Here is a 25516-nt window from a genome sequence, read left to right on the forward strand (position 1 = left end):
TTCCAGGGTTGTCCTTGCACTTGGATAGTGCCACTTCCCGAGCTCCTGGACCTATCTGTTGGCTTTCCCATCAAGGTTATACTATGTAAGTCCTTTCTGCCGGAGAGTCTGATTTCCCTTTCTTCAATGTTTTAAATATGGTACAGGCTAGGGTCTGCATCGTACGTCGGTTACAGCATTTAAAAGGATAATACTAGCAAGTTGAGTACCCTTGCACTACAATCAGTATATTCAGTCCAGCATAGTTCATGTGTCAGTCCTTTCTAGCCAACATTTTCTCGGTGTTCGAATTATGCCCCTCCTGGGGTATCCTCTCCTTCTATCTTTCCTCCACTTGGGGTCTTCTCTATTCTGCCGAATTTCTGCCATGCCTAGGATATTTTCTATGTTGTTGAATGGCGTCCAATTCAGTCGAGTTTGTTTCTCTTTCAGTTTGAGTATCGGGTTTCCTTGTGGCCCGATGGCCTTCGCATAACCTCCTCAGGTAATGTCCATCATTGTCCCATCGATCTTTCCTCCTTTAGCTCAGGGCTTATAATAAATCCGTTTATATCTGTCTCGTCAAGTGGAGTAAAGCAGAAGTCAACAAGACTTAATTAATCCCTTCTCATTGCACAATACCCAATCTAGGACAGCCTGTTCCTGCTTAGGCTCCTCAACATACAGATCGAAAAAAATATCTCGTACACACTCTTGGAATTTATCTTCCACGGTATTATTGCTCATTTGGTTTGGCCAGTATAAATGCAGATTGTAGTCACCTACGATTACCGTAGTACCCTTGTTACATGCATCTCTAATTTCGTGTTTGATGCTGTCCCCTACATTACCACCGTTGTTTAGAGGCCTATAGATAACTCCCACCAATGTTTTCTGCCCCTTGGTGCTGCTTAGCTCCACCTAGACTGACTCTACATCTTGATTTTCTGAGCCAATATCCTTTCTCACTCTTGATCGGATTTCATCCTTTACTAACAACGCACACCACTCCCTTTTCCATTTTGCCTGTCCTTCCTAAATATCTAATATCCTTGCCTATCGAATTCACACTGATCACGCTGCAACCATGTACTGTAATTGCAACTATATCGTATCCATTTACATCTATTTGCGCTGCTAATTCATGTTCCTTATTACGGATGCTTCGTGCTCTCAGATACAGTGCTTTTAGATTAGTATTTTTAGCATTATTAGAAATCTTAGCTTTATTTTGTACTATTGCACTATTTGTTCTATCGCTATTTTTTCTTACCTGGACCCTATTTGCTAGTGCACTTTTTTGTTTGTATGCTCTATCCCTTCCTGACATAAACTGTGTATCATTACCAAAGTCAGTTTCCTGCATTGCTTCCTTTTCTTTTCTCCAGCATTCTGGATTCCTCTTCATTGTGAACCTCCCCCCGCATTATTTATTTTAAACCCCAATCCACCTCCATAGTTATTTGATTCGCTGGAATTGTGGTCCCAGCATAGTTCAGGTTTAGTCTGTCCCCACGTAACAGCTCTCTCTTTCTCGAGTATTAGTGCCTGTGCCCCAAGAATCTAAATCCACTTCTAAGACACCAACCTCTGAGCCACGTAGTCATCTCCCTGATTCGACTGACCCTATGCCAATTTGCTCGTGGCTCAGGTAATAATGCAGACATTATTACCTTTGTGGTTCTGCTTTTCCATTTAGTCCCTAGCTGTTCAAACTCTCTCAGCAGAAACTCTTTCGTAGTCCTACCTATGTCACTGGTACCGACGTGTAACATGACAAATGGACTCTCCCCCTCCCACTAAAACTTCTTCTCCAGTCCGGAAGCGATGTCTTTTATCCTGGCAACGAGTATGACATACAGCCTTCGGGAACCACGCTCTAGGTTGCAGAGAACCCTATCTCTCCCCCTAACTATAATGTTCCCTACCACAACCAACTTCCTCTTTGCTCCCCCCACTTGAACGGCATTATGCAGCACCGTGCCTTGTTCAATCTGCTATTCCACCCTGCAGTCTGCACACTTGTCCACAAGGTTTTCAAGAACATCAAATCTATTCGAGAAGTGCAGGGACTGAGGCTCCTGCAGTACTAACTCCTGGATCCCCGTACCTGCCTCATTCGCAGTCACACCCTCCTGTCCCTGACTACGTGCCAATTCTAAAATATTTAATTTACACGGTGTAGCTGCCTCCTGGAGGAAAAAATCCAGGTAACTTGCTCCCGCCCTGATGTCTCGCAATGTCTGCAGCTCGGACACCAGCTCAAGTCGGAGCCGAAGTTTGTCGATTCGCAGACACTTACCGCAGATGTAATCGCCCTGGACCAAAACTTCCAGAAGCTCCGACATATTGCAGCAGCTCCTGTTTCACTATTATTTAATTTAATTATTTAGTTTAATGTTAATCAAATTATTTATCATATATTCTTTATTCAATTAGTTAAACAAATATAGGTCAGTTTTTAGAATGCAGTTACACGCTATATGTTAATTTAAAAGAAAAAATTAGCCCACAATCTCTACCAATCACTTACCTGCCTTACCGGTGATGTCACACAGCAGAGTTCTTCCCATCCGGAGCAGTGCAATCTCCTGGGAGAGGCAAAAAAACAGATAAAAACCCAGGCCAATTGTGGAATAAATCTCGTAAAATTCCTCTCCGTCCCAACCAGGTGATGGAAATAAGCCCAGGATATCACACTGTCCGTCTTAAATTCCTTGAATTAGCAAGTCTGCTTTTATCCCCACTCTCGGGCCTCAGTCTACTCCCGCTCAGGTACACCGCTGCTCTGCAGAAAAAAGTAAGGAAAAACAAGGCAAAGAAACACCTCCACCCCCAACTTCACCAAACTCTCCCACTTACCAAACTCTCAGGTTTCCCACTCTGAGCTATTGCACTCCGTCCTACCTGCACCCAGCCCTCGGTTTTGAAGCTGCTTGTGGCTCAGATGAGTCACCTCTGGTCAACTGTTTAAATAACCGGTTTTAATTAGTTTTAACTAACTAGTTTTTCGCAAACTTGTGGAGATCTAGCTAGTTTGTCTCTGCTTAAGTTTGAAAGAATCCTAAATATTTAACGGTTAACCTTACTTAGAAGCTATCAACACTTGTCAGTTGCCTCCAAATGTTTTAAAACAGATTACTCCTTAAAACTCTCCCACTGACCAAAATCTCAGGTTTCTCACTCTGAGCTGCTGCACTCCTGGAGACCTGAATAATTCGGCTGGAGAGAGGGCTTTAACCTAGATAGTTGGGGGAGGGGTCAGGTGAGCAGACATTAAAAAAGGCAAAGGCAATAGAGTAGGGTAGCGGTGGGCGAAATGAGAACCAGAGAGGAAGGGACAGAATGCATAAAGATATGTGTACCAGAAAGTGGAGTCAAACCAGGGAAAAATGGTAAAAAGGCAAAATTTAAATCTCTTTATCTCAATGCAAGCAGCATTCGTAACAAGATTGACGAGTTGACAGCACAATACATGGGCATGATCTGATAGCCAATGCAGAGACGTGATGGCAAGCTGACCAAGGCTAGGAATGGAAAAGTCAGGGGTATTTGACAATACGGATGGGTAGACAGAAAATAAATGTAGTTGGGGTAGCTCTGTTAATAAAGGATGAGATCAGTGTATTAATGAGAAATGATATTGGATCAGAAAATCAATCAGTTTGGTTGTAGATAAGAAATAATAAGGGGAAGAAAACACTGTTGGGCGTAGACTATAGGCCCCCTAAGTAGTTACACTGTTGTACGGAATATAAATCACGATAATAACGGAGGCTTTTAAGAAAGGTATGACAATATAGACTGGACAAATGAAATTGCCCAAGGTAGCCTTGAAGAAATGTTCATAGAGTGTATCCGGGGTGTTTTCCTTCAAGAGTGTGTTGCAGAACCAATCAGGTTGCAAGCTATCCTGGATCTGGTACTGTGTAATGAGTTAGGATTAATATATGATGTCGTAGTAAGGGATCCTCGAGGAAAGAGAGATCATGGCAGGGTTGAATTTCAAATTGAGTTGGAGGGTGAGCAATTTGGATATCAAACCAATATCCTGAAGTTAAATGAAGGTGATTAGAAAGGTATGAAGGCAGAATTGGAAAAAGTGGACTGGAAAAATAGATTAAAATGGAAGATGGTTGATAAGCAGTGGCAGACATTTAAGGAGATATTTCATAACTCTCAAGAAAAATGTATTCCTGTGAAAAGGAAAGACTTTAAGAGAAGGGAGAAGCATCGTGTCTAACTGATGAAGTAAAGGACGGTATAAAATTGAAAACAATGGCATACAAAGTGGCCAAGATTAGTGGGAGGCGAGAGAATTGGGAATTTTAAAAAAATCCAAAAAAGTACGATTAAAAAAATGAATAAAGAAAGGGAAGATAGAGTATGAGAGTAAACTAGCAAGAAATTTTAAATCAGATAGTAAGAGCTTCTACAGGTACATAAAAATTAAGAGAGTAGCTAAAGTAAACGTTGTCCCTTCGAGGATGAGACTGGGGAATTAATAATAGAAAACAGGAAAATGGCGGAGATTTTAAATATATATTTTGTATCGGTCTTCACGGTAGAAGACAATAAAAACATCGCAATAATGGATAATCAGGGGTCTCCGGGGAGGGAGGAACTTAAAACAATTACTATCACTAAGTAAAAAGTATGTGGTAAAATAATGGGACTAAAGGTGGACAAGTCACCTGGAACTGATGGCTTGCATCCTAGGGTCTTAAAATAAGTGGCTGCAGAGATAGTGGATGTATTGGTGGTAATCTGCGTTATTTCCCTGGAATGTGGAGAGGTTCCAATGGATTGGAAAACTGCAAATATAACGCCCCTATTTTAAAAAGGAGGTAGACAGAAAGCAGGAAACTATAGACAATTTAGTCTAACATCTGTCGTTGGGAAAATGCTGGAGTCCATGATTAAGGAAGCACGAGCAGGACATTTAGAAAAGCATAATATGGTCATGCAGAGTCAGCATGGTTTCATGAAAGGGAAATCACATTTGACAAATATGCTGGAGCTCTTTGAGGGTGCAACACGCAGGGCAGAAGGGTGGATAAGGGGGAACCAGTGGATGTCATGTATTTGAATTTCCAGAAGACATTCGATAAGGTTACTGCATAAGGGGCTGGGGGCAATGTATAATCCGGTTGGCAAACGGTACCCAGTGGGGTGTTGGGACTCAAATATTTACAATTTACATTATTGACGTGGATGAAGGGACTGAGTGTAATGTAGCCAAGTTTGCTGATGATACAAAGATGTTTGGAAAAGCAAGTTGTGATGAGGATACAAAATATCTGCAAAGGGACATAGACAGGCTAACTGCGTAGGCAAGCATTTGTTGAATGAAGTATAACGTGGGTAAATGTGAGGCTATCAACTTTGGCAGGAAAAATAAAAATCAAATTATTATTTAAATGGGGAGAAGTTACAAAATTCTGCAGTAGAGCGGGACCTGGGGTCCTTGTGCATGAAACACAAAAGGTAAGTATACAACTGCACAGGTTACTGTGAAGCCACACCTCGAGGACTGTGTCCAGTTTTATTGTGCTTATTTAATTAAGCATATTTTGCGTTGGTGGCAGTTCAGAGAAGGTTCACTCTTTTGATTCCTGAGATGAAGGGGTTGACTTATGAAGAAAGATTGAACAGGTTGGGCATTTACTCATTGGAGTTTAGAGGAATGAGAGGTCATCTTAATGAAACGTATACAATTTTGAGCTGCCTCGACGAGGTAAATGCAGAGAGGATGTTTCACCTCGTGGGGCATACTTTCAGAATAAGTGATCGCCCATTTGGAAGTCAGATGAGAAGGAATTTCTTCGATCAGAGGGTTGCAAATCTGTGGCATTCTCTGCCCCAGAGAATCCAACCTTGATCTTCAAATGTAATCACTGCAATGTCTGCAATATTAGAGGGCAGCATCGCTCCACCAATTGAACTAATGTAATACACACAGTCCAATCATCATGGCGATGGTTCCCTTAACCGCGACCAGTATATTTTTCTGTGGCATTATATGAGCGCAGTTCATGTTGATGGAGCACCATCTTGTTTTAGTTCAGTTATCTACTGGTGGAGTACTGCACGATCAGAGGCGCCCTCCTTCACTCCAGCCCGCTACTGGTGGAGCGTTGCATTGTCTGAGGCGCCCTCCTTCACTGCAGTTCACTACTGGTGGAGCGCTGCCCTGTCAGAGGCACCCTCCTTCACTCAGGTCACTACTGGTGGAGCGCTGTACTGTCTGAGGCACCCTCCTTGACTACAGTTCACTACTCGTGGAGCGCTGCATTATCAGAGGCACCCTCCTTCACTCCAGTTCACGACTGGTGGAGCGCTGTACTGTCAGAGGCGCCCTCCTTCACTGCAGTTCACTACTCGTGGAGCGCTGCATTATCAGAGCATCCTCCTTCACTGCAGTTCACCACTGGTGGAGCGCTACATTGTCGGAGTCGTCCTCTTTCCAAGGTAGTGCTTAATCAGAGATTGCTTCGACCTTCTCTTCACATTCATGGTCGGTCAAACATAGGGCTATTTCAAGAACAACATGGTGCTCTCGGTGTCCTCAGCAGTATTGCCACACCAGCCAACATCAGCAAAACAATTTACCAGCTGCTACGTGAAAAATTGCAGCTAATTTTCCGACACGTGCTCTTTACTTAAGGTGTGTAAATGTAAAACACTTGCTACATTTGTCACAGATAGGATGCAAAGCTGTTTTAATCGATATTAAAGAGATATTTTAATTTAAAATGAGTGTTTCCAGTTCAAATATATATTGCAATGAATGTTTCCACTCAAACCGGGAAAGGTTGAACGTATCAGTGCTCGGGGCACCGCTCCCACTGAATCAATGGAATTGAGAAATCAAAGGAGCAGCGTATTTATAAAAACATGAGAACATAAGAAATAGGAGCAGAAGTAGGTCCTTTGGCCCCCGACCCTGCTCCGCCATTTAATACCATCATGGATGATCTGATCATGGACTCAGCTCCGCTCATTTCCCGCTCACCAAAACCCTGTATTCCCTTATCGCTCAAAGATCTGCCAATCTCCACCTTAAATACATTCATTAACCCAGCCCTCACAGCTCTTTGGGGCAGATAATTCCACAGATTTTCAACCTCATCTCAGTTTTTAATGACCGGTCCCTTATTCTGAGACTATGCCGCTTAGTTTTGTACCCCAATGAGTGGAAATATTCTCTCTGCATCCATCTTGTCGAGCACCCGCATTGTCTTATATATTTCGAGAAGATCACATCTCACTGTAGGACCCCAGCTATTTACAATTTGTATTAATGACTTGTGGGGTAGCGAGTGCCAATTATATCCGACTCTGTGATCATAATACAAGCAAGATTTTGGATTAGCAGAGGCACCACCTTCAAACTTCCTGGACCCGAACACAAAGCTCACCGACAGTACCCATTAACACCCGAAGCTTTCTGGTATCATCCTTGTAAATCATCTCTGCACCCTCTCCAGTGCCTCCATATCCTTTTTATAATATGGTGACCAGAATTGCACACACAAAGTCTAACCAAGGTTCGATACAAGTTTAGCATAACTTCACCACTTTTCCATTCTATAACAATTCAATTCAATATCAATCCCAATAATTTAACTCAATACTTTAAATTCTTAAGTCCAACTTTGTCAGCATGCTGCGACATTCGATGTCTGCAGATAACTGGAGATAATTTTGTTTTAACTGCTGGATCTTTTGCTATGCCATCAACCTCTTATTCAACTGGAACTGGCATTGCCTAATATGGTCGTCTTTGGCTACGGCATAGTCCAGAGACACAAGTCTGCATTTTCTTCAACATGCATCAATAATGTTGGAAGCACATAAAACACTGGTCTTCATGTGGCAAGCACAAATCACTAGTCTTTGAACTCTTCTTATTCTAACATAATATTTCGAATCTACACATTCTATGATGAAAATATCCACGGCCAGTTGGTTGCAAATACAAACTGCTGCTCAGTGAAATCTCTCTCGAATGATAACAACCACATTTTCCCCGATATGGAATGAACGAAACATGAAGCTGAAGCTGAATTAACCGGGTTCCCGATGCCAACACCCCTCTCATCTTCCATTCACTTCAACTGAAAAGAAAACGCCAGCTTGTATCAGTCGGGATTTGAAAGATATTGACAACAGATGCTAGATATTCTTAGAGGTAGCATTGTTCTCGATTCTTTCTACTCGAGGAGTTTGATAACAGACTTTCTCCTGTGAATGTAGAGCTGGAATATTGGGCCGGGATGTATTTACTTGTTCATCTTGTTGACTCGAAACCGTTGGCAATTATTTGATGTGATCTGTATTTTATTAAATACATTTCCTGAGTGGATTCAAATTTAAATTGAACCCAGGTTTGCAGGCGTGATGCTCCATTCACAAATCGAAGGTGAGAGATATGCTGTGGGACACACGCTAAGTCCAGTATCTGAAAGTGATTCACAGACTGGGTTTTGTGTTCAGGGCTCCCAGGCATGTTACCGACACCTTCCCACAATACCAAGGCTAGGAGAGGCACTCTGAAAGGTAAGGGGAACTGGCATTTGTCCACGAGAGTAACCGAATGTATGAGAACTGAAATAATCCAGAGTTAGAAAGGAGAAAATGCCCCAAAATGGTGCAATCAGTAACAGGACATCAATTAGTCTCCTCTTATCTTGGAACATTAAATATCGACACACTCTGTTATTGAAATATCAAAATATTATATTCCAGCCCAGTTATAGGGCTTATTATCATCAGAAATAAACTTCAACTGTCGGAATGGACACGATTCAGTCGGGATGTGATTAACCGCTGCAATGATAGCAGAATCTAACCCCTGCAGTCACTTGTGAACTTGCTGGTGTGTCAGCAGGTTTGATGACCGAGTGAATCGCTTCCCACACTCAGAGCAGGTGAACGGCCTCTCGCCGGTGTGAACCTGCTGGTGTGCCAGCAGGCGGGATGACACACTGAATCCCTTCCCACACTCAGAGCAGATGAATGGCCTCTCCCCGGTGTGAACTCGCTGGTGTATCAGCAGGTCGGATGACACAGTGAATCGCTTCCCACACTCAGAGCAGGTAAACGGCCTCTCCCCAGTGTGAAATCGCTGGTGTATCACCAGGCTGGATGACTGAGTGAATCCCTTCCCACACACGGGGCAGGTGAACGGCTTCTCCCCAGTGTGAATGTGTTGATGAATTTGCAGCGCAGACGGGCAGCTGAATCCCTTCCCACAGTCTCCACATTTCCACGGTTTCTCCGTGGTGCGGGTGTGCTTCCGTCTCTCCAGGTTGGATGATCAGTTGAAGCCTCTTCCACACACAACACGTTTACAGTTTCTCCCTGATGTGAATGGTACGATCGATTTTCAGGATGTGTAACTGGTTAAAGCTCTTTCCACAATCAGTGCACTGATACACTCTCACTCGGGTGTGTGTCTCAGTGCTTTTTCAGTCACACTGATGTTTGTAATCTTTCCCCACAGACAAAACAAAAAAACATTTCTCCTTCCACATTCAAAGGCCGATGATATTCAAGTCCTGAAGAATGGAATGACTCTATCTGATCACGACGTGACGTTTAGTTTGAGTTTCCCTTCTTCAAATCCTCCCCTTCTAACACCATGCAAAAGGAGTTTACAAAAGTCATCACTAAGTACAGGATCGAAATTCAGAAGAGACAATTCTAGTTTCTATGGAACATTCTTTCCTTCTGCTGTGTGGTTTTAAGTATTGACTTAATAAAAATAATAAAGAGGGAGAAGGTAAATTGAGAGTAAACTGGCAAGAAATATAAATACAGTCAGAGCTTCTACAGATATATAAAAAGGAAGAGATAGCTAAAATAAACGTTGGTCCCTTCGAGGATGAGACGGGAAATTAATAATGAGAAACAGGGAAATGGCAGAGACTTTAAACAAATATTTTGTGTGGTCTTCACGGTGGAAGACACAAAAAGCATCCCAATAATAATAGATAATCAAGGGGTCACAGGGAGCGAGGAACTTAAAACAATCACTATCACTAGAGAAAAAGTACTGGACAAACTATTGGGACAAAAGGTGGACGTCCCCTGGACCTGATGGCCTGCATCCTGGGGTCTTAAAAGAAGTGGCTGCAGAGAAAGTGGATGGATTGTTTGTAATCTACCAAAATTCCCTGGATTCTGGCAAGGTCCCATTGGATTGTAAAACCTCAAATGCAACACCCCTATTCAATGATGGAGGGAGGGAGACAGAAAGCAGGAAACTATAGAGCAGTTAGCCTCACATCTATCATTGGGAAAATGCTGGAGTCCATTATTAAGGAAATAGTAGGAGGACATTTAGAAAATCATAATAGTCAAGCAGAGATGGCATGGTTATATGAAAGGGAAATCACGTTTGACAAATTTGCTGGAGTTCTTTGAGGATGTAACGAGCAGGGTGGATGAAGAGCAACCAGTAGCAGTTGTGTATTTGCATTTCCAGAAGGCATTAGATAAGGTGCCAGATAAAAGGTTACTGCACAATATAACAGCTCACAGGGTTGGGGATAATATATTAGCATAGATGTAGGATTGGCGAACTGAGAAAAAAAACAGATGAATGGGTCATTTTCAGGTTGGCAAACTGTAACTAGTGGGGTGCCACAGGGATCAATGCTGGGGCCTCAACTATTTACAATCTATATTAATGACTTGGATAAAGGGACGGAGTGCACTGCAGCCAAATATGCTGCTGATACAAAGATAGGTGGGAAAGCAAGTTGTGAGGAGGACACAAATAATCTGCAAAGGTTTATAGACAGGCTCAGTAAGTGGGCAAAAATTAGGCAGATGGAGTATAATGTGGTAAAACGTGAGGTTATGCACTTTGGTTGGAAGAATAAAAAGGCAAATTATTATTTAAATGGAGACTACAAAATGCTGCGGTACAGAGGTATCTGGGGGTCCTTGTGCATGAAACACAAAAAGTTAGCATGCGGGTACAGCAAGTAATCAGGAAGGCACATGCAATGTTGGCCTTTATTGCAAGGGGAATGGAGTATAAAAGTAGAGAAGTCTTGCTACAACTGTACAGGTTGTTCGTGAGATGATTTTGAGTAATCGACAAAATATCTAAGCATTGATAAATGCATCATCTCACATCTCCAACTGAGGTAACCTGCTCTAACTATGTCAGTATTTGTGTCAGCTGTGACTCAGTGGGTAACACACTTGCCTCTGGGTCACAAGGTTGTGGGTTCACGTTGTACTCCAGAGACATGAACACAAAAATCTCGGCTGATGCTCCAGTGCAGTGCTGAGGGACTGCTGTACTGTCGGAGGTGCTGTCTTTTGGATAAAATGTTAAACCGAGGCCCCGTCTGTTCCCTCAGGTTGATGTAAAAGGTCCCATTGCACTATTTCAGGCAGAACAGGGGAGTTATCTCGATGTACTGGCAAATATTTTCCCTTAACATCAGTGAAGCAGATTATCTGGTCATTATCACATTGTAAATTGGTTGCTGTGTTTCCTATATTACGATAGTGGCTACACTTCAAAAATAACTTAATTGACTGTAAAGCGCTTTGGGGCATCTGGTGGTGATGAAAGGTGCGAAATAAATGCAAGTCTTTTTATTTTCTATATATCTTTTATTACTCTCCCTTCTCCGATTGTCCCTCCTTTTGTCTGCTGTCACTTCCCCACTTCCTCTTCCCCACCCAACTTTACAGTTCATTTCTTGTGTACATGGTCTCTCTCTCTCTCTCCTTTCCCTCTCTCTATCGCTCCCTATAAGCTGTTCATCTGCCATATCTCCCACGTCTGATCAAATGCTCGCCCTGACCCATCACCATTTCTCCTTCCTTTATAGACAACAACAACTTTCATTTATATACCGCCTTTAAGTACATAAGAGTTATGAGCAGGAGTAGGCCATACGGCCCGTCGAGTCTGCTCCACCATTCAATATCATGGCTGATCATCAACCTCAACTCCACTTTCCCGCCCGATCTCCATATCCCTTGATTCCCCGAAACATGAAAATTGTATCTATCTCAGCCTTGAAATAACACTGTAAAATAGCCCCTGGTGCTTCACAGGAGCATTATCAGATAGAATTTGCCCCCGAGGGTCAAAGAGGCACATTTTACTGAGGGTTAAAAAGGAAAAGAGTGGCTCAAGTAAATGTTGGTCCCCTGGAGGATGAGACTGGGGAATTAATAATGGAGAACAGGGAAATGGCAGAGACATTGAACAAATATTTTATATCGGTCTTCACGGTAGAAGACACTAAAAACATCCCAATAGTGGATAATCAAGGGGCTATAGGTAGGGAGGAACTTAATATAATTATTATCAGTAATGAAGTGGTACGAGGTAAAATAATCGGACTAAAGGCGGACAAGTCCCCTGGAGCTGATGGCATGCATCCCAGGGTCTTAAGAGAAATGGCTGCAGAGATAGTGGATGCATTGGTTGTAATCCACCAACATTCCCTGGATTCTGGTGCTGTCCCAGCAGATTGGAACGCCGCAAATGTAACGCCCCTATTTAAAAAAGGAGGCAGACAAAAAGCAGGAATCGAAAGACCATTTCGCCGAACATCTGTCGTTGGGAAAATGCTGGAGTCCATTATTAAGGAAGCAGTAATGGGACATTTGGAAAAGCATGATTCAATCAAGCAGAGTCAGCATGTTTTTATGAAAGGGAAATCAGGTTTGACAAATTCACTGGAGTACTTTGAGGATGTAATGAGCAGGGTGGATAAGGGGCAACCAGTGGATGTGGTGTATTTGGATTTCAAAAAGGCATTCGATAAGGTGCCACATAAGAGGTTACTGCACAAGATAAAAGCTCACTGGGTTGGGGGTAATATATTAGCATGGATAGAGGATTGGCGAACTAACAGAAAACAAAGAGTCGGGATAAATGGGTAATTTTCCAGTTGACAAACAATGATAAGTGTGGTGCCGCAGGGATCGGTGCTGGGTCCTCAACTATTTACAATTTATATTAATGACTTGGATGAATGGACAGATTGTAATGTAGCCAAGTTTGCTGATGATACAAAGATGGGAGGGAAAGCAAATTGTGAGGAGGACACAAAAAATCTGCAAAGGCTCAGTGAGTGGGCAAAAAGTTGGCAGATGGAGTATAATGTGGAAAACTGTGAGATTATCCACTTTGGCAGAAATAATAGAAAAGCAAATTATAATTTAAGTGGAGAACAATTGCAAAGTGCTGCAGTACAGAGAGTCCTGGGGTTCCTTGTGCATGAAACACAAAAAGTTACTTTGTGGGTACAGCAAGTAATCAGGAAAGCAAATGGAATGCTGGCCTTTATTACAAGAGGTTTTGAGTATAAAAGTAGAGAAGTCCTGCTACAAATGGATAGGGTATTGGTGAGGCCACACCTGGGGTACTGCATACAGTTTTAGTATCCTTATTTAAGGAGGGATATATTGCATTGGAGGCTGTCAGAGAAGGTTCACTCGGTTGATTCCGGATATGAGGGGGTTGTCTTATGAAGATAGATTGAATAGGTTGGTCCTACACTCATTGGTATTCAGAAGAATGAGAGGTGATCTTATTGAAACATAAAAGATAATGAGGGGGCTCGATAAGGTGGATGCAGAGAGGATATTTGCATCCACTCATAGGGGAAGCTAAAACTAGAGGACATAGTCTTAGAATAAGGGACCGCTCATTTAGAACTGAGATGAGGAGACATTTCTTCTCTCAGAGGGTTGTAAATCTGTGGAATTCTCTGCCCCAGAGAGCTGCAGAGGCTGGGTCATTGAATATATTTAAGGTGGAGATTGACAGATTTTTGAACGGTAAGAGTGTAAAGGGTTATGGGGAGCGGGCAGGGAAGTGGAGCTGAGTCCATGATCAGATGAGCCATGATCTTATTGAATGGCGGAGCAGGCTCGAGGGGCTAAATGGACTACTCCTGCTCCTACTTCTTATGTTGTTTGGATCTTAAAGGAGGAGGGAGAGCATTCTGGAGCTTAGAGCCTAGGCAGTTGAAGGCATGGCCACCAATGGTGGTGTGATTAAAACCAGGAATGCGAGGGAGGCCAGCGATCCTGGAGGGTTGTAGGGCTGGAGGTGGTTACAGAGATAGGGGGAGGCGAGGCCACGGAGGGATTTGAAAACAAGGATGAGAATTTTAAAATTGAGCTTCGTGCCCAGTCGTCATTTCTCCTTCCTTTACAGACGCTCCCTGACCACTCTCCATTTCTGCTTTATTTTTTGAAATATTTGAAGAGTTTAATAAATCTTTGAAGGTGGCAGGACAGGTTAACAAAGCTGTTAATAAAGCGTAAAGGATCCTGGGCTTTCTAAATCGAGGCACAGAGGACTAAAGCCGGGAAGTTATGCTAAAGCTGTATAAAACACTAGCTCGACCCCAGCTGGAGGATTGGGTCCAATTCTGGGCACACTTCAGGAAGGACACACAGGCTTTGGAGAGGGGACAGAAGAGATTTACTGAAATGGTGCCAAGGATGAGGAACTTCATTTATGTGGAGACTGGAGAAGCTGGGATTGTTCTCCTTGGAGCAGAGAAGGCCAAGACAAGATTTGATAGACGTGTTAAAAATCATGAAGATGAAATAGAATAAATAGAGAAACTGTTTCTAACACTGATAACCAGAGGGCACAGATTTGAGGCGATTGGCAAAAACAGAGGTCACATGAGGAAAAGCATTTTCACACAAGGAGTGGTTAGGATTTGGAATGCACTGCCTGACGGAGCGGTGGAGACAGAGTCAATAGTAGCCTTCAAAAGTGAATTGGACAAACACTTGAAGCAGAATGATATTGCAGGGATTTGGGGAAAGAGCGGGGGAAGCGGGATAATCGGATTGCTCCCCAAAAGTATCAGCGCAGACTCGATGAGCCGAATGGCCCCCTTCTGTGCTGCAATATTCTGTGATTCTAGAATTCTTTACAGGCGTTCCCTGCTCAGTCACCATCGCTCCTTCATTTACAGACGCTTACTGGTCCATTACTATTTCTCGTTGATTTACAGACGCCCCCTGAGAGTTTGACGCAGGCACAGCGCATGCACTGACCGCTCCTTCGGGCTGGAGCAGACCCAGGACCCGGCAGGCAGGGGGAGAATGTTCCCCGGTTTATATCCTCCCCCGGTGTGAGGAGAATGTTCCCCGGTTTATATCCCTCCCCCCGGTGTGGGGAGAATGTTCCCCGGTTTCTATCCCCCCGCCCGGTGTGGGGAGAATGTTCCCCAGTTTATATCCCCCCCCCCCCGGTGTGGGGAGAATGTTCCCCGGTTTATATCCCCCGGTGTGGGGAGAATGTTCCCCGGTTTATATCCCCCGGTGTGGGGAGAATTTTCCCCGGTTTATATCCCCCCCCCCGGTGTGGGGAGAATGTTCCCCGGTTTATATCCCCCGGTGTGGGGAGAATGTTCCCCGGTTTATATCCCCCCCCCCGGTGTGGGGAGAATGTTCCCCGGTTTATATCTGGTCCGGGGCTGCACTAGGTGTTGTTGTCCCCACCGTTTCTTTAACCCGCTCGCTGGAGCTCGCTCACCTCCTGCGTCAGCGTCTGCCACCGCCGCCTGCACATGCTCAGCTCACACTGCCCGGCTGATTGACGGCAGCTCCCCACCAATAGCACGAGCGGGGCGAGGCTGGAGGACCGAATGTGAGGTTGATCCTCCAACCAATTGGAGTGTGTGAGTGGCGGGGCTTCCGGCAGGCTGTAACTGGTTGGGTGCAGCAAGGATCAGTGCTGGGGCCTCAGCTATTTACAATCTATATTAATGACCTAGATAAAGGGACCGAGTGTAATATTTGCTGACGATACAAAGCTAGGTGAGACAGTAAGCTGTGAGCAGAACACAAGAGTGCAAAGATATATAGATAAACGATGTGAATGTGCAATGAGGTGGCAGATTGAGTATAATGTTGGAAAATGTGAGGTTATTCACTTTTGTAGGAAGAATAGAAAAACAGAATATCTTTTAAATGGTGAGAAACTTTAAATGTTGGTGTTGAGAGAGATTTGGGTGTCCTTGTGCAAGAAACACAGAAAGCGAGCATGCAGGTACAGCAAGAAGGAAGGGTGGAGTATAAGAGTCAGGATCTATTGCAACAATTGTACAGGGCCTTGGTTAGACCACACCTGGAGTACTGGGCAGTTTCGGTCTCCTTATCTAAGGAAATATATACTTGCCTTGGAGATGGTGCAACGGAGGTTCACAAGATTGATTCCTGGTGTGAGAGAGCTGTCTTACGATGAGAGATTGTGTAGAATGGACCTTTCCTCTCTTGAGTTTAGAAGAATGAGAGGGGATCTCATTGAAACATACAATATTCTGAAGGGTATTGACTGGGTGGATGCAGAAAGCTCGATTCCCCCGGGCTGGAGTGACTAGAACTCGGGGCTCAAGATAAGGGGGAGGCCATTTAAGACAGAGGTGAGAAATTTATTCACTCAGAGGGTTGTGAATCTTTGGAACTCTCTGCCCCAGAGGGATGTGGATGCTCAGTCTATTCAAGGCTGAGATAGATAGATTTTTGGACTCTCGGGGAATCAAGGGATATGTAGATCAGGTGGGAAAGTGGAGTTGAGGGCGATGATCTTATTGAATGGCGGAGCAGGCCCGAGGGGCCGTATGACCTACTCCTGCTCCTATCTCTGATATTCTAATAATGACATCTAAGGGGCTCTCGATTTATTCGTCCCACCCTTTATCTTAAGGGAACATACTTGCTCTGAACCCATCGCTATCTCCTCCTAGAATGCCTCCCACTGCTCTGACACTAATTTACCTTCAAGTAGCTGTTTCCAGTCCACTTTGGTTAAATCACATCTCTGCTTAGTAACATTAGCTTTACCCGAATTGAGAACTTTTAGTCCTGGTCCATCTCTGTCCTTTTCCATAACGACCCAAAATCTAACTGAATTATGATCACCAGCACCAAAATGCTTTCACACTGATAACCCTTCCACCTGCCCAAGCTTCATTCATTAAACCTAAGTCCAGAACCACCTCCTCTCTTGTTGGGCTTGCTACGTAATGGCTAAAAAAGTTCTCCTGATTGCATTTTAAGAATTCTGCTCCTTCTATATCTTTCATACTAATTCTATCCCAGTTAATGTTTGGGTCATTGAAATCACCGACTATTATTGCCCTATTATTTTTGCAGGTATCAGAAATGTGCCTACATATTTGCTCTTCGATCTCCCTCTGACTGTTTGGGGGTCTATAGTACATCCCCAGCAGTGTGATTCCCCTTTTTCTGTTCTTCATTTCTCCCATTTGGCTTCATTTGATGATCCTTCGATCATATCATCCCTCTCCACAACTGGAATTGTTTCATTAATCAACAGTGCGATGCGCCCGCCTTTTTTTATCCCCGTCTCTATCTCCTCTTAAAACCCTGTAACCAGGAATGGTGAGCTGCCATTCCTCCAGTTCTTTTAGCCGTGTTTCACGAATAGTTACAATATCATACCACCGCATGTCTGTCTGTGCCCTCAGCTTATGTGCCTTAATCCATAAAATCCTTGCATTGGCACTGAAGTATTTCTAGATTGATTCCTGTGATGAGAGGGATGTCTTATGATGAGAGTTTGTGTAGAATGGGCCTATACTCTCTGGAGTTTAGACGAATGAGAGGTGATCTCATTGAAACACACTGGCACTGGCATTTAGTGCGACCAAACTCCCTTATTGTCTATTTTCTAGCCTTTGTTTCCTCTGCCTTCCAAAAACGAGCAAAACCCGCAGTGAGGGTATTGTCCAGTCCTATTGAGGTGCAACCTGTCCGGCTTGTACTGGTCCCACCTCTCTCAGAAACGCTCTCAATGCCTCAGGAATCTAAAGCCCTCCCTCCTGCACCAAACTCCAGCCATGCATTCATCTGCTCTATTCTCTTATTTCTGTACTCACCAGCACGGGGCACCGGGAGTGATCCGGACATTACTACCTTTGAGGTCCTGTTTTTTAATCTCTTTCCTAGCTCCCTAAAACCTGCCTGCAGGATCTCATCCCTCTTTCTACCGATGTCATTGGTCCCGATATGGACCACAACCTCTGGATGTTCATCCTCCTCCCTCAACAATGTCCTGCAGCCGCTCAGTGACATCCTTGACCCTGGCACCAGGGAGGCAACATACCATCCTGGAATCATGTCTGTGCCTGCAGAAGTACTTGTTTGTTCCCCTAACTATTAAATCCATCACCATTATTGCTCTTCCACTCGACTTCTTCCCTACCCTGTGCAGCTGAGCCAGCCACGGTTTCGTGGACATGGCTCTGGCTGCACTCCCCAGAGAAACCATTGCCCTCATCAGTATCCAGAACTGAAAACCGGTTAGCGAGCGAGATGCACTCAGGGGACTCCTGTCCTACTCTTGCCCCATAACGCTGAAAATTGGTTCAACTCATGTTTATCTCTACCGACAGTTACAAGTGAACCTGCTTCCAACACCCTAACAGGCAGTGCGCGTTCCAGGCCAGAACATCTCGCTGCTTCATTAGTCCCCTCATGTAGCATCTGGTTCATTTGCCAATCACATTAAATCTGTGCCTCTGGTTACTGAACTTTCTGACACTGAAAATTGTTTCTCCTTATTAAGAGGATTCGCGGGCTGAAGGAGGTTACAGAGATAGGGAGGGGCGAGGCCTTGGAGGGTTTTGAACAAGAGGATGAGAATTTTAAAGCCTGAAGCCACCAGCCGGGTCCCCCAGTGCAGAATGTGACTCGCTGCTAACAGAAAGGATTTTTGTTTACTTCCAAAAGATGCAAAATGAAGGGAAATCAATCTCTGTATCTTTAACTAACAGCAACATGAGGGAAATAAATGACCTTAAAACACCTGGTCCACTTGGCACTGAAGTGTCTGAAACACACAATAGGAACTCCAGGGAAACAAAATACTGTCAAATGTTAAACTGTTTTGCTGACAAAAGAAATCTCGATTTAACTTTAAAAGATAAATTGTTTAACAGGGATTCACACAGACTCACCTGACAGGCCGACTCAGGATCCACCCCTCAAGCACCGTGATTGGTTGCAGAACACGCTGCTCCCAGGTCCCTCCGGCCTCTGACCTCTCTTCCTGTTGGTTTCCAGGGCAATCAATCACCACTCGCCAACATTACGCTGCCAGATTAAGTTGAGGGGCTCAGAGGAAGAAATCAAATGGGGTCGTGAATCTGAGTTAAGAAATAAAATTAGAAAAGCACAATTAAATTTATGAACAAAACTATTTAAAGTCATATCAAATGAATTGTTGCATTGAATACATCATTCTGGGACAAGTGGGAAACAAGTGATGTGTGGGCTGTGAAGAGTGTCTGTGCCCGGTTACACAGCGTGTCCCTGGCTCCCGGCTCCAAGTGCACATGTTTCAGCTCACATCCAACTGACTGGATAAACCTTGCCCGTCTAAACCCCATCACACAAATAGCTGCATTTGATGTTTAGTTATGCTCAATCTTTATAAACACTGGTTAGGCCTCAGCTGACACATTGTGCTCAATTCTGAACACCACACTTGCAGATGGGTATCTACACCTTAGAGAGGGACCAGAAATTATTTACTAGAATGGTATGAAGGAGGAGGGACTTCAGTTATGTGGAGATACTGGAGAAGCTGCGGTAATTCTCCTTGGAGCAGAAAAGGTTAAGAGGAGATTTGATAGCGTGTTCAAAATCATGAACGATTTTAATAGATTAAATAAGGAAAAACACTTTCCAGTGGCAGAAGGGTCGGTAACTAGAGGACACAGAGTTCAGGTGATTGGCAAAAGAAGCAGAGGCGACATGAGGAACCATTGTATAAGCAGCGAGTTGTTGCAATCTGGAATGCACTGCCTGATAGGGTGGTGGAAGCAGATTCAATAGTGGCTTTCAAAAGTGAATTGGATAAATACTAAATGGGCAATATTTGCAGAGCTATGGGGAAAGAGCAGAGGAGTGGAACTAACAGGATAGCTCTACCAAAGAGCCAGCACAGGCACGATGGGCCGAATGGTCTCCTGCGCTTTCATTCTATGAAAATGGCGGATGATCTTATCCAGAATGCTGCGACCACATATCCCCAGAAAACCAAGACCGCTTATTTCCACCAGTGTAATATCGGCCATCTCCACCACTGCCTCAGCTCACCCTCTGCTGAAACCCTCATCCATTACTCGGCTACCTCGAGACTTGACTATTCGAACACACTCCTGGCAGGCCTCCCATATTCTACCCCACGTAATCTTCACCTCATCCAAAACTCGGCTGCCGGTGTCCTAACTCGTACTAAGTCTCGTTCACCCATCACCTCCTGTGCTCGCTGACCTACATTGGCTCCCGGTTAAGCAACGCTTCGTTTTCAAAATTCTCATCCTGGTTTACAAATCCCTCCATAGCCTCGCCCCTCCCTATCTCTGTAATCTCCTCCAGCTCCACAATCCCCCAGAGATGTCTGCGCTCCTCCTGAGCATCCCTGATTATAATCGCTCAACCATTGGTGGCCTTGTCTTCTGTTGCCGAGGCCCCAAGCTCTGGATCGCCCTCCCTAAACCTCTGTACCTCCTCCCTGAAAGCATTGACTCTGGCTTTGTTCAGTTCTACACACACTGGTTCCCCTCCCCTGAAGGTACTGACTCTGGCTGGGTGCAGTTCTACACAGACTGGTTCCCCTCCCCTGAAGGTACTTACTCTGGTTGGTTTCAGTTCTACACTCACTGGTTCCCCTCCCTTGAAGGTACTGACTCTGGCTGGGTTCAGTTCCAAACTCACTGTTTCCCCTCCCCTGAAGGTGCTGACTCTGGCTGGTTTCAGTTCTACACTCACTGGTTCCCCTCCCCTGAAGGTACTGACTCTGGCTGGGTTCAGTTCTACACTCACTGGTTCCCCTCCCCTGAAGGTAGTGACTCTGGCTGGGTTCAATTCTGCACTCACTGGTTCCCTTCCCCTGAAGGTACTGACTCTGGCTGGGTTCAGTTCTACACTCACTGGTTCCCCTCCCCTGAAGGTACTGACTCTGGCTGGGTTCAGTTCTACACTCACTGGTTCCCCTCCCCTGAAGGTGCTGACTCTGGGTGTCTGTACTCTCGTCACCTCTTTATACATTCTGACCCTCCCTATATATCTGTAATATCTCCCTGTTTTGGTGATGGGCTCTCCCTGACCACTCACTCCCTGACTCTCACCATTTCAGGGAATCATACGGTACAGAATGAGGCCATTCGGCCCATCGAGCCTGTCGGACTCACTGAAAGACCCACTCGCTGCACTTGCCCCAAAACACCAGAAAATGTTCCCTTTGAACATTGCTGGTTTTGAAAGTTATTATTGATGTTCCAGAATTGAGGCCAACCCTCAATATCTGAGGTCTAATTAGTGAGTGATAATGGTTGACCAGAACTTGCTTGTTGTACTCTATACTGCTATTAATGCTGGAACAGATTGATCAGCGGACCCTGCCCCTCACAGCTTTGTGTTCACCTGCAAATTGAACCATTTGCTTTAGAACGCCTCCCATTTTTCCTCCTTCCCAAATGCCAGCTGGCGGCCGGTGACCCCGCTGACACCGGGCCTGTCACCGCGGGTCAAGCCCGGGGTCAGCATCTGGGCTGTGATTGGCCCTGGGTCCTACACCACGTGTTTATGACGCTCACGAGCCCCACGCGCGGCTCCAATTCCTGCCCAGCGCCAACAAACGACATCATCCGGGCTCCACCAACTGTCGCCGCCGCCGTCCGCACATGCTCAATGCGGGAGATCCGGGCTCAGCCCCGCCCCTCGTACACTCCGACTGGTTGGATGACCAACCGCCTGCTCGGTCCACCAGCCCCGCCCCTGCGCTTCCTATTGGCCCTATCCGCCGTCAATCACCCGGGCAGCATGAACCGAGCATGCGCGGTGTGGCGGCTGTGTCTGAGGCAGCGGCTGAGAGATGGGTGGAGGGAGGGAGTGGGTTCATAAACCCAGGGGGGCCGCGGGCTTCACACACACCGAGTGCGGGCCAAGGCCCCGCCTGCCCGAGAGACAACGATCCACATTATCCGCTTCACACACACCCGCTGTGGGCCTCAGGCCCCGAACAACAACCTGCGGCTCCGGCCTTTCCCCGAGCGGGGCCCCCGGGGAGGTGGGCTCTGGGCCCATGCGAGGCCTCCGGGGAGGTGGGCTCTGGGCTCGGGGTCCCCGGGGATGTGGGCTCTGGGCTCGGGGCCCCCGGGGAGGTAGGCTCTAGGCGCGTACGGGGCCCCCGGGGAGGGGGGCTCTGGGTCCGTGCGGGGCCCCGGGGATGTGGGCTCTGGGCCCACGGGGAGGTGGGCCCCCGGGGAGGTGGGCTCTGGGGGAGATTAGATTGTTAAACACACCCTGTCCACACAATGGATAAGTGTTTTAGGAATAAGTATTTCTGGAGAGACTTTTAATCCATTGAACATTTACAGATTTTTAAATGTGTTCCGGGCTGTGGCCGTCGCTGCCAAGGCCGGCATTTATTGGCCATTCCGAATTACACTGGAGAAGGTGGTGGGGAGTCACCTACTTGAACTGCTGCAGTCCGTGTGGTGAAGGTACTCCCACAGTGCTGTTAGGGAGCCAGTTCCAGGATTTTGAACCAGTGACGATGAAGGAACGGCGATATATGACCAAGTCCGGATGGTGTGTGACTTGGAGGGGAAATTGCAGATGATGGTGTTCCCATTCACCTGCTGCCCTTTTCCCTCTGGGTGGTAAAAGCCGTGGGACAGGTTGGGTGGCAGGTTCCCTGCCATCAGAACATAAGGATTAGGAGCAGGAGTCAGCCATATGGTCCTTCGAGCCTTCTCCACCGGTCAATACGACCATGGCTGATCTTCGACCTCAACTTGACTCTCCCGCCCGATCCCCAGATCGCTGAAGGACATTAGTGCGCCAGTTGAGATTTTAGTGACAATCCGGCAGCTTTCATGGTGACTGTTTTTCTAGAGCCTGCCCCACAAATACCCCGATTTATTAAGCTCAATTTTACAACAAGCCTTTCTGTTTTTCTGGGTTCTCTCTCACTCCCTTTTATCTGTTTTATATTCATTGTACAGTTTATTAGAAGGGGAGGATTTGTAGACGGGAAATTTAACTCCAACATCACATCAAGGTCGGCCAGTCTATTCATCGGGACCTGAATATCATCAAACATAACATGGAAGCAAAAAGCAGAGTTGACAGCGGGGAGAAACCGTACACGTGTTGTGTGTGTGGACGAGGATTCAGCCGATCTTGTGGCCTGGCGAAACACAAACGCAGTCACACTGGGGAGAAAGCGTGAAAATGCGGGGACTGTGGGAAAGGATTCAATTACCCGTCTGAGCTGAAAACTCATCAACACAATCACACTGGGGGGAGGCTGTTCAGCTGCTCCGTGTGTGGGAAGAGATTCACTCGGTCATGTGAGCTGCTAACACACCAGCGAGTTCACACTGGGGAGAGACCTTCACCTGCTGCGTGTGTGGGTCAGGATTCATTTCCTCAACCCACCGACTGACACACCAACTTGTTCACACCAATGGGAGACCGTTTAAATGTTCTGCCTGTGAGAAGAACTTTAAAAGCAAAAAGGAACTGCTGGCACACCAGCGCACTCACACTGGGGAGTGGCCGTTCAACTGCTCCGTGTGTGGAAACACATTCAACACTAATTACTGTAGTGTTTGCCAGCACTCGAGTAATGACTCCACGAGGTAAGGTATTGCACTTGCACTGTTGTGACCTTAGTCCTTTTATTGCAGCTCCTGAATGAGGTTCGAGTAAGGTGGGCTCCCTTTTATACCTGCGGTGTGCAGGTGACCTCTAGGTCTCCACCTGTTGCACCCTCTGGTGGTACAGGCATATTGTACACAGTGTGAAGATACATTCATAGGTCTATGTAACTGTACATTGAGGGTACAGGGTGTATACACGCACAACAATTACCGCCTTCTGAGACACCAGCGAGATCATACCGGGGAGAGGCCGTTCACTTGCTCCATGTGTGGGAAGGGATTCACTCGATCATTCAGCCTGCTGCGACACCAGCGAGTTCACAAGTGACTGCAGGGTTTGGATTCTGCTGTTAATCACATCCAGGACTGAACCATGTTCATTCCACTGTGGAACTCCGCTGAACCCGCTGAAAGTTGTAAGCTCAGGGAGTGGGACCTCCAGGAGTGGAGTGTAAGAACGCTGGGTTTCAGTCTCCTGACAAATATATGGTGCGGTACCAGAGGAATCCTTACTGGTTAGGATCTGGAATGCACTGCCTGAGAGGGTGGTGGAGGCAGACTCAATCGCGGCTTTCAAAAGGGAATTGTATAAGTGCCTGACAGAAAAAGATTTGCAGGGCTCCGGGGAAAGGGCAGGGGATTGGGACTAGCTGAAGGGCTCTTGCAAAGAACTGGCACAGACTTGATGGGCCAAATGGCCTCCTTCTGTGCTGTAACCACTCTGATTCTCTACTAAGGAACTGTCCAGCGTAGGCCGAGGGGTGAATGATGCCTGATTCCCTGAACTGTTTCACATTGAACCCAGTTCAGATCCAGATCAATTCAGTTTACAGAAGAATAGAGAGAAATATCACTCCCAACTGAGGGAGACAAAAGCAGCCATTAGAGAAGCTCAGAGATCTTTGGAAAAGAAGAGGGTGCTCAATTATGGTAATCATTGCAAAAGCTTTTCCAGCTACGTCAGGAGGCAGAAAACGGTTAAAGATGGTTTAGTGCAGGGTTGGCCATTATTTGGGCTGGAGGGGCACTGAACAAGTTTTGCTGAGCTGTTGAGGGCCGCACACCAATGTTCCCCCTAAGGTGGGCGGCCGCACGGTCACGCATCAATCGCGGGGTGCCGCGCAGGGTGCTCACCAGCTCCCACCGCTGGAAGAGACACTGTGCAGCAGATAAAAAGGGACCGCTCACCAGCTCCCACCGCTGGAAGAGACACTGTGCAGCAGATTTAAAGGGACCTCTCACCAGCTCCCACCGCTGGAAGAGACACCGTGCAGCAGATTTAAAGGGACCGCTCACCAGCTCCCATCGCTGGAAGAGACACCGTGCAGCAGATTTAAAGGGACCACTCACCAGCTCCCACCGCTGGAAGAGACACTGTGCAGCAGATTTAAAGGGACCGCTCACCAGCTCCCATCGCTGGAAGAGACACCGTGCAGCAGATTTAAAGGGACCACTCACCAGCTCCCACCGCTGGAAGAGACACCGTGCAGCAGATTTAAAGGGACCGCTCACCAGCTCCCACTGCTGGAAGAGACACCGTGCAGCAGATTGAAAGGGACCACTCACCAGTTCCCACCGCTGGAAGAGACACCGTGCAGCAGATTTAAAGGGACCACTCACCAGCTCCCACCGCTGGAAGAGATACCGTGCAGCAGATTTAAAGGGACGGCGCACATTGGTGAGAACAAAGTGCTAAATTGGTAAATTTGAAACAGTCCCACTCTTGGGGCCCAAATTTGACCAATAGAGATTTCTGGCGAACTCACCAGAGGTGCGCCGCTTTTCTACACCGATTAGGGCACCAAAAATTTTCAGGCCGA

At 46.0% G+C, this 25516-nt stretch overlaps 1 protein-coding gene across 1 annotated transcript in view; it reads left to right on the forward strand.

Annotated features, from left to right (window-relative positions):
- The first annotated feature begins 3298 nt into the window (after positions 1–3298).
- Positions 3299–25516, forward strand: part of LOC139235566 (probable G-protein coupled receptor 139) — a 131606-nt gene continuing 109388 nt past the window's right edge. The window contains exon 1 of the mRNA XM_070866615.1: positions 3299–3374. Coding sequence (XP_070722716.1) covers positions 3299–3374 — 76 coding nt within the window. The remainder of the gene's footprint in view (positions 3375–25516) is intronic.

The sequence above is a fragment of the Pristiophorus japonicus genome, chromosome 23, assembly GCF_044704955.1.
Source record: "Pristiophorus japonicus isolate sPriJap1 chromosome 23, sPriJap1.hap1, whole genome shotgun sequence".
Lineage (NCBI taxonomy): Eukaryota > Metazoa > Chordata > Chondrichthyes > Pristiophoridae > Pristiophorus > Pristiophorus japonicus.